The 11,682-nt window shown below is 51.2% G+C and overlaps 1 protein-coding gene across 1 annotated transcript; it reads left to right on the top strand.

The window, feature by feature from the left end:
- Positions 1-269: 269 nt before the first annotated feature.
- On the top strand, positions 270-9,285 carry USP20 (ubiquitin specific peptidase 20; the record flags this gene model as incomplete). Its single annotated transcript, XM_008943212.1, has 15 exons — positions 270-651; positions 1,629-1,766; positions 2,971-3,083; positions 3,518-3,690; positions 4,165-4,259; positions 4,784-4,817; positions 5,242-5,287; positions 5,559-5,739; positions 6,181-6,307; positions 6,418-6,587; positions 7,212-7,293; positions 7,637-7,745; positions 8,133-8,235; positions 8,493-8,564; positions 9,125-9,285. Coding segments are annotated over 15 exons (1,986 nt in total), but the record flags the coding sequence as incomplete, so codon positions are not given.
- Positions 9,286-11,682: the final 2,397 nt, after the last annotated feature.

Below are 11,682 nucleotides of genomic sequence, written 5' to 3'. Positions count from 1 at the left end.
TTCAGTGTCTTTCAGCTGAAGATGTTCAGATAAAAATCGTGTCTTTTATCATTTAGGAGTTGAAAACATTTATAGAGCAGAGAGGCTTCTTGGTCGATCCCCACGGTGCTGTCTGCTGTAGCTGGGTCTCCTCATCTGGCAGGGGGAGCTAACCCGTGTGGGCAGCGTGGAGAGGCTGTGAATGAAGCCAGCTCAGCTTCTGCCCCTCTCATTTGCCCCAGTAGAAATGATGAAGTTTTACTTCAAGCACTCTTCCTGCTGGTTTTCAGGACACTCAGGAGTTCCTGCGGTGCCTGATGGATCAGCTTCATGAAGAACTGAAGGAACCAGTTGTGGCAGAGACAAGGGATTTGGATGCCAGTGACCAGGACGATAAGCGAGAGGGTGACCGAAGTCCTTCGGAGGATGAGTTCCTCTCCTGTGACTCCAGCAGTGACAGGGGTGAAGGAGATGGCCAAAGTCGGACCTCAGGGGGCACGGGCAGCAGCTCCCTGGCAGAGACAGAGTTGCTGATCCAGGATGAAGCAGGGAGGGGGATCTCTGAGAAGGAGAGGATGAAGGACAGAAAGTTCTCCTGTGGCCATCGGCGCAGCAACTCGGAGCAGGTGGATGAGGATGCAGATGTTGATACTACTATGATGCCAGTTGATGGTAGAGCCTCACCTGAGATGCTGCCAGCTCCCCGTCCTGCCAGCCCATGTAGGACCCCAGGTACAAACCTTCCAGTTGTGCTGTTTGTGAGAAGACATGTTATCATCCTACACAGGGAGAGTGTTGTAGTGCAGTGGCAAACCACACATAATGTGACTGTTCCTTCCATGGGTTTCAAGAGATTTTGCATCCAAGATCTTCCTCTGTGCCCCTGGCAGTAGTTCTGCCTTTGTGCAGTGTTTTCTGTGAGCCAGATAGGTGCTTAGCTGTGATAAAATGCTGTGGAGCTGAGTAGAGGCTACATCCTGAAGACAGTGAGAGCTGCCTCTGCCAAACCTGTGAATGCTGTTTATGCCTTTTCCTAATTTAAGAAGAGGGGTTTGTATGCTTGCATTGCTTTATCTAGCAGGCTGGCCTGGGGCAATATTAGCTGTGGAAAAGGTGAGGAGGAAGGTATCTGTTAATGTTGGACCCTGGGCTTTGTGGAGAGAAAAGGGAGATGCACAGTTTGTGCATTTCTGTGTCTCAGGGCAAAGAAAAGAGCATCAGTGAAGACGTAGGTGTGGAGTCACCTCAGACTGAACATATCCGATCTTTCAACACTTTATGTAAGAGTCTTACTCTGCCAACTGGCACTGAAGACAGCAGTGCTGTTTATGTGGATTAGGGCTACAGGAGCAAGCTGCAAAACCTAATTAGTCATAAGTGTGAAAAAAAATGGTGGGTTGTTTGGTTTGGGTTTTTTTTTGTGTGTAATCAGCTGTGCAGTGTAGCTCTGTCTGCACTCTTAGCCATGCATCAGGGGAGCTGTATCTGCCAGCCTGGGTGAGCAGGACAGCTCCCAGACACCAAGCTGGGTGTACTGGGAAGGATCCTGTGCTGGAACGTGGAGCTGGGCTGGACTTGCTGCAGTAGGGTTGCCGTTCATAACTGAGCTTCTCACCAGTGCTCTCCTCTCTCCCAATTTTCCCCAACAGAACCTGACAATGATGCCTTCGTGCGCTGCTCCTCCCGCCCCTGCAGTCCAGTCCATCATGAAATGCACTCCAAGCTCTCTAGCAGTCCCCCTCGCTCCAGTCCTGCCAGGATTGGACCTTCCTACGTGCTCAAGAAAGGTAGTGGACAGAGTGTGTGCTGGGTGGGAGTGTGTAGAGGAGGAGGGGTTAATTTACAGAAGGGAGAAGGAATCCTGAATCTGGATTAGCAGTTGTAAGCAGTGCTGATTCCCCTGGATGCGAGTGCTTTCTAAAATAGTGCTAGGCAAAGACTACAGTAAACCTGCAGGTAAAGTCAAGCTCTGGGCACCACAGATGTTCTAGTATGGCCTTATATTGGAGCCTGAAATGATTTCCATGTCTGCATCTGCATGCTGCATTTGTTATTAATGGCTATGAAGTCCCAGGCACAAACTCTGTCCCTTTAGGGGAGTGTGGAGATGTGTAAACATTTGTCTGCCAGACTTGAATTTCAAAGCATGTGGGCCAAAGAACTGTTAAGATGATGTTATGGAGAGCGAGCATCCTGTCTCTTGGCCATCCTGGTCTCACAGTGGTAGAGTTCAGGCTGCAGGTGTCACTCCAGTGCTGGGAGCATTGTCAGCCTTCAGAGTGGAGCCTGGCTTCTGTTGTTGCCAGACTGGTCTCTCCATCCCAAGGAAACTGCAAACTGAAATCCCTCAGCATTGCACAGTCTGCAAACACAGTGGCTTGTCCCTACATCTGTTCAGTAGTGGCATTCTTCCTTCAACTGCCCCAGCCCCTTGGCTGAGGTCAGCACGGCCACAGATGCTCTGGCTGGATAAAAAGTGCTCTGTCTCCATGCACGTGTGTGTGGGGAAGAGGGGTTGTTACTAAACAAAACTGTGTTTGGCCAGTGCCTGCTGTGGAGAGTCCTCTCCAGTGCAAGACACATGGGAAATGCCAGAGGGAAATAAAAAAGGACAAAGTACACAGGCAGGTGAGGGGGAGAGGAACTGAAGTGTAAAGCTCACAGCAAGATGTTGCAAGACCTCAGAAAAGCAGAGACTCTCTGTGACAGGGCCAGGATTCTAAACGTGCAGTAAAAGGATGGAAACAAAGTTTCCAGTAAGAGAATTCCAGCCTGCTGAGAGCTGGCACTTTGGTGTTGGTTCAGCTGGGTAGTTGCCTGTCTGGTACCACCCGAAGCAGCAGCGCTCTTCACATCAGCTTACGATGGGCTCCACTGGTGTCCTAGTGGTGTCTGAACATGCAGGACAGCACTTGTCCTGTGTTCTTGTGTGGCTGTGTGACAGGAGACAGGGAAAGGGCTGCTCTGTGACGGGTCTCCCCTGTCTTTCAGCCCAGATGCAGGCTTCTGGGAAGAAGAAGAAAGAAGTTCGTTACCGCAGCGTGATTTCTGACATCTTCGACGGCTCCATTCTGAGCCTGGTGCAGTGCCTCACCTGTGACAGAGTGAGTGTCTGCTGGCCTAGAGCTCAGCCACCTAGCCTGGAGAGCTCTTCCTAGGAAGTGGTGATCCTGCTTCCAGCCACTGTGGGATGCAGTAGGCCTGGCATGTGCAGGTGGTGATAGGTGGATGGGGAGGAACCTGCCACGCCGAGATGCCCTGTCTCCCTGTAGGGGTCTGTCTGCTTATCTGGGTAACTGAGCTGGCCTAGCAATGTCACATTCACATTGGAAAACTGATTCCAGTGCTACAGAACCATGACAGAAGTCATCCTGCTGACAGCAGTGATGGATAATTAGCCAGAGCAAGTTGCTTATACTGCCAGCTCGGTTTTCTAGGCTAGACGAAATCCAAGCAGTGATAAGAGGTGATGAAGGTCAGGTCCCAGCTCCATTACACGCACAGGAAACCCACACCTCTTCCTGTTGGATATTTCCAGGTTTCTACGACAGTGGAGACATTCCAGGACCTGTCACTCCCAATCCCAGGGAAGGAGGACTTGGCCAAGCTGCACTCTGCCATCTACCAAAATGTGCCAGCAAAGACAGGGGCATGTGGGGACAACTATTCCTCCCAAGGCTGGATTGCTTTCATCATGGAGTATATCCGGAGGTGTGTTCCCTAGGCAGGACCTCTTTATGAGACTTGCCCTGCAGTGCTGGAAGGCAGCTATCCCTGACCAGTGGTGTTTACAGCAGGATGTCAGTTGTCACCATTTCTTGGATGACAGTGTGTGGTACCTTGCAGGTCTTTGAGCCTTTTCATGTAAAGCAGTTGCTGCTGTTCCTCTAGTTCTGTCATGCACCTTGAATCTCCTGTGCATCTTATAACCCCTTAGTTCTGCCTTTAGCTCAGTCTTGCCCCTCAGGGTAAATTAATTCCTGGTGTAGTTTTCCAAGTAATTTCCAGTTTAAGCAATCACAGGAGGAACATCAGCTGAGAGAAACCATGCTTCCCCTGCTGCTCTGGGATGTGTGGTGAGCCTAGGACCTGCAGCTAGAAGGAAACCTGTCATGTGTTTGGGGCTTTGTATGTCAAGGTGTCCAGCTATTTTATGTATAACTCTTAATCCCCTCTCCCCTGCAGATTTGTGGTGTCCTGCATCCCTAGCTGGTTTTGGGGTCCTGTTGTGACTCTGGAGGATTGTCTTGCTGCCTTTTTTGCAGCGGATGAATTGAAGGGTGAGTTTTCTTCAGTGGGGTCTGACAGCACAAAGCAGGAGGAGCTCATGGAGGAGTCTCTCACATGTAATCTGGAGGCGGATTGCAGCTCCTGGGAAGCCTGCCTCGGTATTTCACTCACACTTGGCAGTTCAGCAGCTCTGAGCAGAACTGAGTTTTCCCACCTGCTTGGGGGTGCTGCTTTTTCATGCTGAATCTGGGTGAGAGTGTCTTCAGTGAGGAGCAGAGGTAGCTGGTGGCTGTTTGCAAGTGCTGTGATTTCTTAGCCTCCTGAGTTTCTTTGCTTTCCCCATCTATTCCAGAAGCTCTGGAGGACTTAATTTGCTCTATTCACTTGTGTTGGTGGGCAGTTGTCCACTTTTCTGCTAGCTGACTGTGTTCTCTTCTTGCCTACACTTACTGAGGGAAGGGCTGGGTTTGGTCTCTGACTCTGGCTTCCCCAAGAGGTTGCTGAACTTGGGTGTCTCAGCCCTGGGTGGACATGTAGCCTAACTGCATAATGGCTTTGTTCTCTTTGTCTGCAGGGGACAACATGTACAGCTGTGAACGGTGTAAAAAGTAAGTTTGCACTGTCTGCATTGTGTTATATTTCTGGAACTTCTGTTGCTCTGTACTGCTGTCAGACATTTTGCTGTGCCCTCTGCCTGGGCATTTCTTCTGATGAGTGGGATGTAAAATCTGCCTTGCCTTGTATTGGAGTTCTGGTCTTGAGAGGTCACAGACAGGAAAAGTGCTGGCTGTGGTGGGGAAAAGAAAGCAAGGAGGATATGAACAGGAATGTGGCTTGGCAGCAATGGAGCTGTTGTATTAGAAAGAAGAGGCATGCTGAACTGCTTGTGCTGTGCTGCCTTTGGGAAGGGTGCTGCAAAGGGCCTCCATTTGTTGCTGCTGCAATTCAGGATTTCTCTGGGATTTCAAAGTGAGCAAGACCCAGACTTGCCTTTTGCAGATTTCTCACAGCTCGCTTGTTTTCCGCCCTCAGGCTGCGGAATGGAGTGAAGTACTGCAAAGTCCTCCGGCTACCAGAGGTGAGTCAAAGCACCTTGTTTCCTAGTTTTCTTTTAGCAGCCCCTGGGAAGGTAAGGAGCCTAGAGGTAGAACAGAAACAGCAGTTTGCTTTGGTGGCAAAATCGTGTATCTACACTAGAAGATACTTGCCCATTCTAAGCTGATGAGCCAGCAGGTTTCATGACTAATAGATGAAGAACTCTTGCAAAGATCAGACACACAGGGATGTGCTGTTTTATCAGAGTACCCACAGCAAAACTGCTTTGGTGTTCTCTGTCCTTGGTCTTTTAGATTCTTTGCATCCACTTGAAACGGTTCCGGCACGAGGTGATGTATTCCTTCAAGATCAACAGCCATGTCTCCTTCCCCTTGGAGGGGCTGGATCTGCGACCTTTCCTGGCCAAGGAGTGTGTCTCCCAGATCACCACCTACGATCTCCTGTCAGTCATCTGTCACCACGGCACAGCAGGCAGTAAGTCCTTCTTCTGTGAGTACAGGGCAAGGTGAGCGTCAGCAGAGCAGATGTGTGTTCCAGGGCTAGCCAACACCTCTTCTGAGGAGAAGTGCAGTCCAAGGCCTGCCCCCTCCTTTCCCAGCCTCTGCCCTTGGAAAAGTGAACAGAGCTGCTCCTGACACGTCCCTGCAGCTGTCTCAGCCTCACCACTGGGGTGGCTCAAACCCTTCCCTGATGTTTAGTCTCACTGAGGGGTCCTTTCCAAGGAAGACAGATAGGATGATAGTGCCAGGCACCCCTGCTCCTGCAGTGAAGTGGAATTCCTGAAGGGGAATTGTGCCTGTTTTTCTTATTGGCTCTGTCTCAGTTCCCTGCCAGCAGCTAATGCTGTCTGTGCTGCTGACGTTATCCCAGGCCTGGTGTGTCTGTGCTCTGAACATTGCTGTTTGTCTGTTGCAGGTGGGCATTACATAGCCTACTGCCAGAACGTCATCAACGGGCAGTGGTACGAGTTTGATGACCAGTATGTCACTGAAGTCCACGAGACCATGGTGCAGAATGCAGAGGCCTATGTCTTGTTCTACAGGTGAGCTCTGCCCTGCGTGCAGCAGCCCCTTGCTGCTTACAGAATGCCTGGAAATGCATTTTGCAAGCTAAGTTTTCAGGAATTGCTTACTTTTCCTTTCCTTCCTTAAGGAAAAGCAGTGAAGAAGCTGTGCGAGAGCGTCAGAAGGTCGTGTCCCTTGCCAGCATGAAGGAGCACAGTTTACTCCAGTTCTACATCTCTCGAGAGTGGCTCAATAAATTCAACACCTTCGCTGAGCCCGGCCCCATCACCAATCACACCTTCCTGTGCTCTCACGGAGGTGAGGCCGTGGGGGGGACCTGGGGATGCAGCTCTCAGCTGCACCTTTCTGCTGCAGAGAAAAGGCTCCAGCTGCCATCCCGTTAGAGCAGCGCTGCCGTGGGCTCCCCTTCTTTGGCAGAAACCCCAGCCTGCTGGGGAGAGATGAGACAATTGCCCCATTGTCCTGCTGGTTGGAGGGGTAGGGATGTGTAATGCTGGGAAACAACAATTTTCAGATCTCTTGTTTGTTTTTAAAAACAAACCTGTAGAAAGCAGATAAGGCAGCATTTATCTGTGTTACCATCTCGCAAGGCTGGACTCTGTGTGTGTTTGGGGAATGGAGCACGTGCTGCTGCAGGGAGCTGATACCACGTTCTGCTGTTCTGCTTCTTCGTCTGTCTTGCAGGGGAGCCCTTGTGTTTATAAACCTCCAATCAGAAATGAAGCACTTGTTTAGAAATTGAGGCCATGAATGGAGAAACCTCCACAATTAATGCACCTTTGATTGTCTTCCATTAGCAGAGGAAGCAGATTCTGGAATCGGGAGTTTTCGGCAAGGGAAATCTGCCTTTATTTTTTGTTTGTCTTCACCCAGCAATAACAAGTTCCCTGGTTAACCCTCCCTTTTGTCTTTCCTCCACAGGGATTCCTCCTAACAAATACCATTACATTGATGACCTAGTTGTGATCCTGCCCCAGAACGTGTGGGAGTATCTCTACAACAGGTGAATGTGGCCATTTCATTCTTTCTTCCAGTGAGCTTTGTTTTTTGTTTCACATGTCAGGCAGTGCACAGCACATAATCCCTTCCCAGGGCACTTTAAAGGCATGCAGTACTTGTTTTGGTCTGACAATGACTGGTATTTGTAAAGCCTCCTAATTTAAACCCAGATGAGCTCTATCAATGCCTTGCCCTAGGGCAGTAGTATGACCTTGCTCTCCATTCAGCAGCACCTCTACAGCAGTGCCTGGAGCCGTGTAAAATCCCCTCTCTGCAGGATGCAGGGCTGGGAAGCGTTTCCATGCTCCTGCAGTTCTCCATCCCCCTCCCTCTCTTCCTGTGCTCAGGTTTGGGGGTGGCCCTGCTGTGAACCATCTGTACGTGTGCTCCATTTGCCAAGTGGAGATTGAAGCACTCGCCAAACGCAGGAGAATAGAAATCGACACCTTCATCAAGGTTCGTATGGAAGCATCTGGAAGCAGCAGCAAAGGCCAGAGGTGGGAAATTGAGACCTGTCACAGATGGTGGAAAACCCTTACCCCTGTTTCCCATGATCTACAGCATGGCCAGATCAAACCTGGGGTTCCCCAGTGCTAGCAGCACAGGGAAGGGCAGCTGGACATGGTAGTGCTGTGGGTGGCTGCGTGCAGGCACCACGTTTGAAACCATCCTGGTCTGTTGCGGGCTCGAGTGAGCAGGAACAGGCTGTGAAGATGGGGGGTGGAATTAGGTGGGGTTCTTCTGAAGAACAGCAAGGCTGCCTTATGGTTAATGGAAGGGGCTCCCCTAGGTCTCAGGAGTGACTAAATCCTTCCTGCCTGTCTCTGCTCTCTGCCCTCCCAGCTGAACAAGGCTTTCCAGGCAGAGGAGTCTCCAAGTGTCATCTACTGCATCAGCATGCAGTGGTTCCGTGAGTGGGAAGCCTTTGTCAAGGGGAAGGACAACGGTAAGAAGCCAGAGACCTCTGGAGCCTGTTGGGGGTGAGGTTAGAATGGACACAAGTCTATTTGCTCGGTCCTTAGTGAGCTCTGCACCTGAGTGGTGTGACCTGAGGCTGAGCAGAGCTCAGACACCCACCACTGGCTGCCTGCAGGGCCCGAGGGCAGGGTGGCAGTAATGGAGAACTGGCTCTGGGAGTAGGCTGGATCTGGTGGCAGCGTGGAAAGCAGAATGTGGGTTTATGTGTTTGTCCTTCTCCAACAGAGCCTCCTGGACCAATTGACAACAGCAAGATTGCACTCACGAAAGCTGGTGGCCATGTGCAAGTCAAGCAGGGTGAGGCTTGTGTTTGCTGGACTGTAGTGTTCCTGGGAGGTGAAGAACATTCCAGTGGGTCTAGCTGTCCACAGGGAAGCAGTCACAGAGGAAGATGGTGTTGCAGATGACAGTTCTCTGCACGTCCCTGTTCTGACTGCCCTGAGTGAGCCACCTCCATGCTCCTCTGCTAGCTCCAGGGGGGCTTCAGTCGCATCCCCAGCTGCATGGGACTGGTGTGTCCTGGGGACGTGTTTTTAAGGTGCTTGGGCTCCTGGAGCTCATTCGCTGCTGTCCATGAGAGGGGGTCAGGCAGGCCCTGGCATCATGGGTGCTGGTTCCTCTCGGGGAAGGGAAGAAGTGGCCCCACAGCAGTTGGGGACACTGCCATGGAGCCCTGGTGGGGACATCAGCTGTGGTTACATTTGCAGAGCGCAGAGCTGCCAGTGGGGTGGGGGCTCTGCTGTCTGGACCGTGCATCTGCACTTGCCCAGGCTGGTTGGAGAGGACATCCTCGCGTTGGGGTGCAGCAGCCCTTCTCTCCAGCGGCCCACAGCTGATCCTGCTGTTGTCCCTTCCAGGTGCTGACTACGGGCAGATTTCTGAGGAGACCTGGATTTATTTAAGCACGCTGTACGGAGGGGGCCCGGAGATCGCCATCAGGCAGAACGTGGCCCAGGTCCAGGAGCTGGAAAACCTGCACGGGGAGCAGAAGATCGAAGCGGAGACGCGGGCTGTGTGACCTGAGGACGGGCAGGGGAGGTACGGCGCAGATATGCCCGCGTGGGGATGGAAGCCTGGGGAATCCTGAGCAGCCAAACTTCTGCTGGCGGGGACCTGGGATGTGAGCAGCTCCCACCACCACTCCTGGGGAAGGCAGGTTTCGTCTGCCGGCCTTTCGTGGGGCTTTGACTGTGGGGCAGGGCTGGGCAAGACTGGGAGAAAAGCAGCTTCTCTGTAACGGGTCTCTGGGTAACGCTGTGGCATGGGACTGCAGCTGAACTTCTCTAGGATATGTTTTGACCCAAGCAGCCTTCCTTTTGTTTGCTTACAAGGAACCAGCACTCCCAGCTTGCCCCCAGCGAGGTGAGCCTCTGCTCCTTTGTAGGTTTTGCTTTTGACACTTTTCTTTTTAACCCAAACGTATAAAAGGAATGAACCATTATTTATGTTTCCGGTGGGTGGTGATGCAACTAGAGAAGCCTATTACTTGAAGCTGACTAAAGCCACAAGGACTCCCAGTAGTTTTGGGCTGGTAGTGCACAGCTGTCACAACTTCCTAGGTTTGCTTTTTATCTAATTCTTGCAAATTCAGTTGCAATCAACTAAGAAATTTTGAAAGAAGCTGTTTGTTTCTCCCTTAGCCCCTAAAGCCACACCCTTATGATCCTGCAGATTTATTTTTTTTTTCTCTTTGTATCTGATTTTGTACATTCAGCACATTTTCAGAGAACAAAGCTGGAAGGCAAGTCCTCCTTCCCAGTGGCTTCCTACTGTACTCTGCCCACTGAAGCTCCTGGCAGCTTTGTGGCTCTGGGATGCAGCCTCCCGGGTGGGCAGCTCCCAGGGGTGGTGCCTGAGCAGCTCCACCTCAGAGCTGTTGGGGCAGGTTCTGTTGGAGAGGGACAGAGGACAGCTCTGAAGCAGACATTGGAACTCCTGGATGGTAACCCCATTCTCAGAGTGACCCTGCTGTAAGCCTAGATCTGCCCCCACATCTGTCAGCAGAGGGGTGTGAAGGAGGAGGAGGAGCCATTTGCTCCCATGGAGGCCATGGACAGGGCAGTAATTCAGTGCTGGGGAAGGGGCCTGGCTGAGCAGGCCCCAGGCTGCTGAAGCAGCTTTTTAGGAATGAGCTGCTTTCTGGAAACAATCCCCCACCTGTGTGCTGAGGTCATTCCAGCTTCTCCACACAGATGCCGTTTGTGTACACAGTGGCTCATTTAGTGAACAGAAATAACTGGCTCCCCAATCTACTGCCACCAACACAGCCAAGGGGCATCCGACAGCAGGCAGGGGAGAGAGCAGTGAAGACAAAAAAAAAGGCTAAACACAACTTTTCCCAGCAGGGCTGTTCTTAAAAGTCCTTCATTCATCTCATAAACTAGAAAGGCAGTAACAAAATTGTTACTTGTGTTTGAGTGCAATTTAATGGCAGCAGAGCCAGGCAGAGGTGGAACCAAACTGTGTGTGTGGTGCTGAAACCTGAATGATTCCACAGCACCAAGTCTGGCCTTGGTGGCACCAGGCTCAGCCTGGGGCTGGGACCTCCCGACGAGGGGGAGGGAAAGGGAAAGGCTCCTTCCCTTTGCTCTTTGACTTAGAGGTAGGACGTGGGAAAGGGTGTAGGGACAGGAGAATCTGGAAAATAATCAATGTGGCCTTCAGGATTTTTTTTTTTTAGACCAAATCTTTGCTGCAAACAGCAACTTCTTTAAAAGAGAGTCTTTAAATGGTTCAGCATGTTGATTTTACTATCCTGTTTATTGGATGCTTGTACAAAGCCAGCCAAGCCCGAAGGGAGGTCAGCGAATGAGCCGCAGTTGGGATTTCTCCTTGTTTTAAGCTGTCTTTGTTAGCCAGTGCAGCCACCTTCCACCCTGCTGCAGCGCCTGTAGGGTGCATGTCTGTGTTGTCTGTGCCGTTCCAAGGACGCCGTTCAGGCTGTAATAACACTCCTGTGCTTAAGTGTTATACTTTGTGCTGAAAACGTGTTACAATAAATACCTGTGCATTCAACACGTGGCTGCCTGCTGCCTGCCTGGAGGGGGGAAGCTCTGATAGCTTCCAGGGAGCTGATGGTGTTAATGAAGAAAGAAAAGAAACTATTTAAAACCACAAAAATCCAGACTTCCTGCTGTCCAGAGGCCCTGCAGGAACAGATCCTTCCCAGCAGCGGTGAGCTTGGGTAGCCCGAGGCTACTGAGCCATACAGTGTTTGTTCAGAGGAGGGCGCCTGCTCCTTTCTGTCACTGCTTGCAAAGACCGTGTTTCATTTACTGGATTTCAGCCGAGTTGCTCTGTGAACATGTGCTGTTCACAGCCATCACTGCTATGAAAGCATCCTGCAAGGGCAGTAGCTGAAGTCTCTTGGAAACCTAGAACAGCTCAATGAAACGTTTTCTGTCAGTCTGTTGCT

The sequence above is a fragment of the Merops nubicus genome, unplaced genomic scaffold (genome assembly GCF_000691845.1).
Source record: "Merops nubicus isolate BGI_N331 unplaced genomic scaffold, ASM69184v1 scaffold36766, whole genome shotgun sequence".
NCBI classification, from domain to species: Eukaryota; Metazoa; Chordata; class Aves; order Coraciiformes; family Meropidae; genus Merops; species Merops nubicus.
The sequence above is the reverse complement of the archived record's forward strand: the minus strand, read 5'-3'. Positions and strand labels throughout refer to the sequence as shown.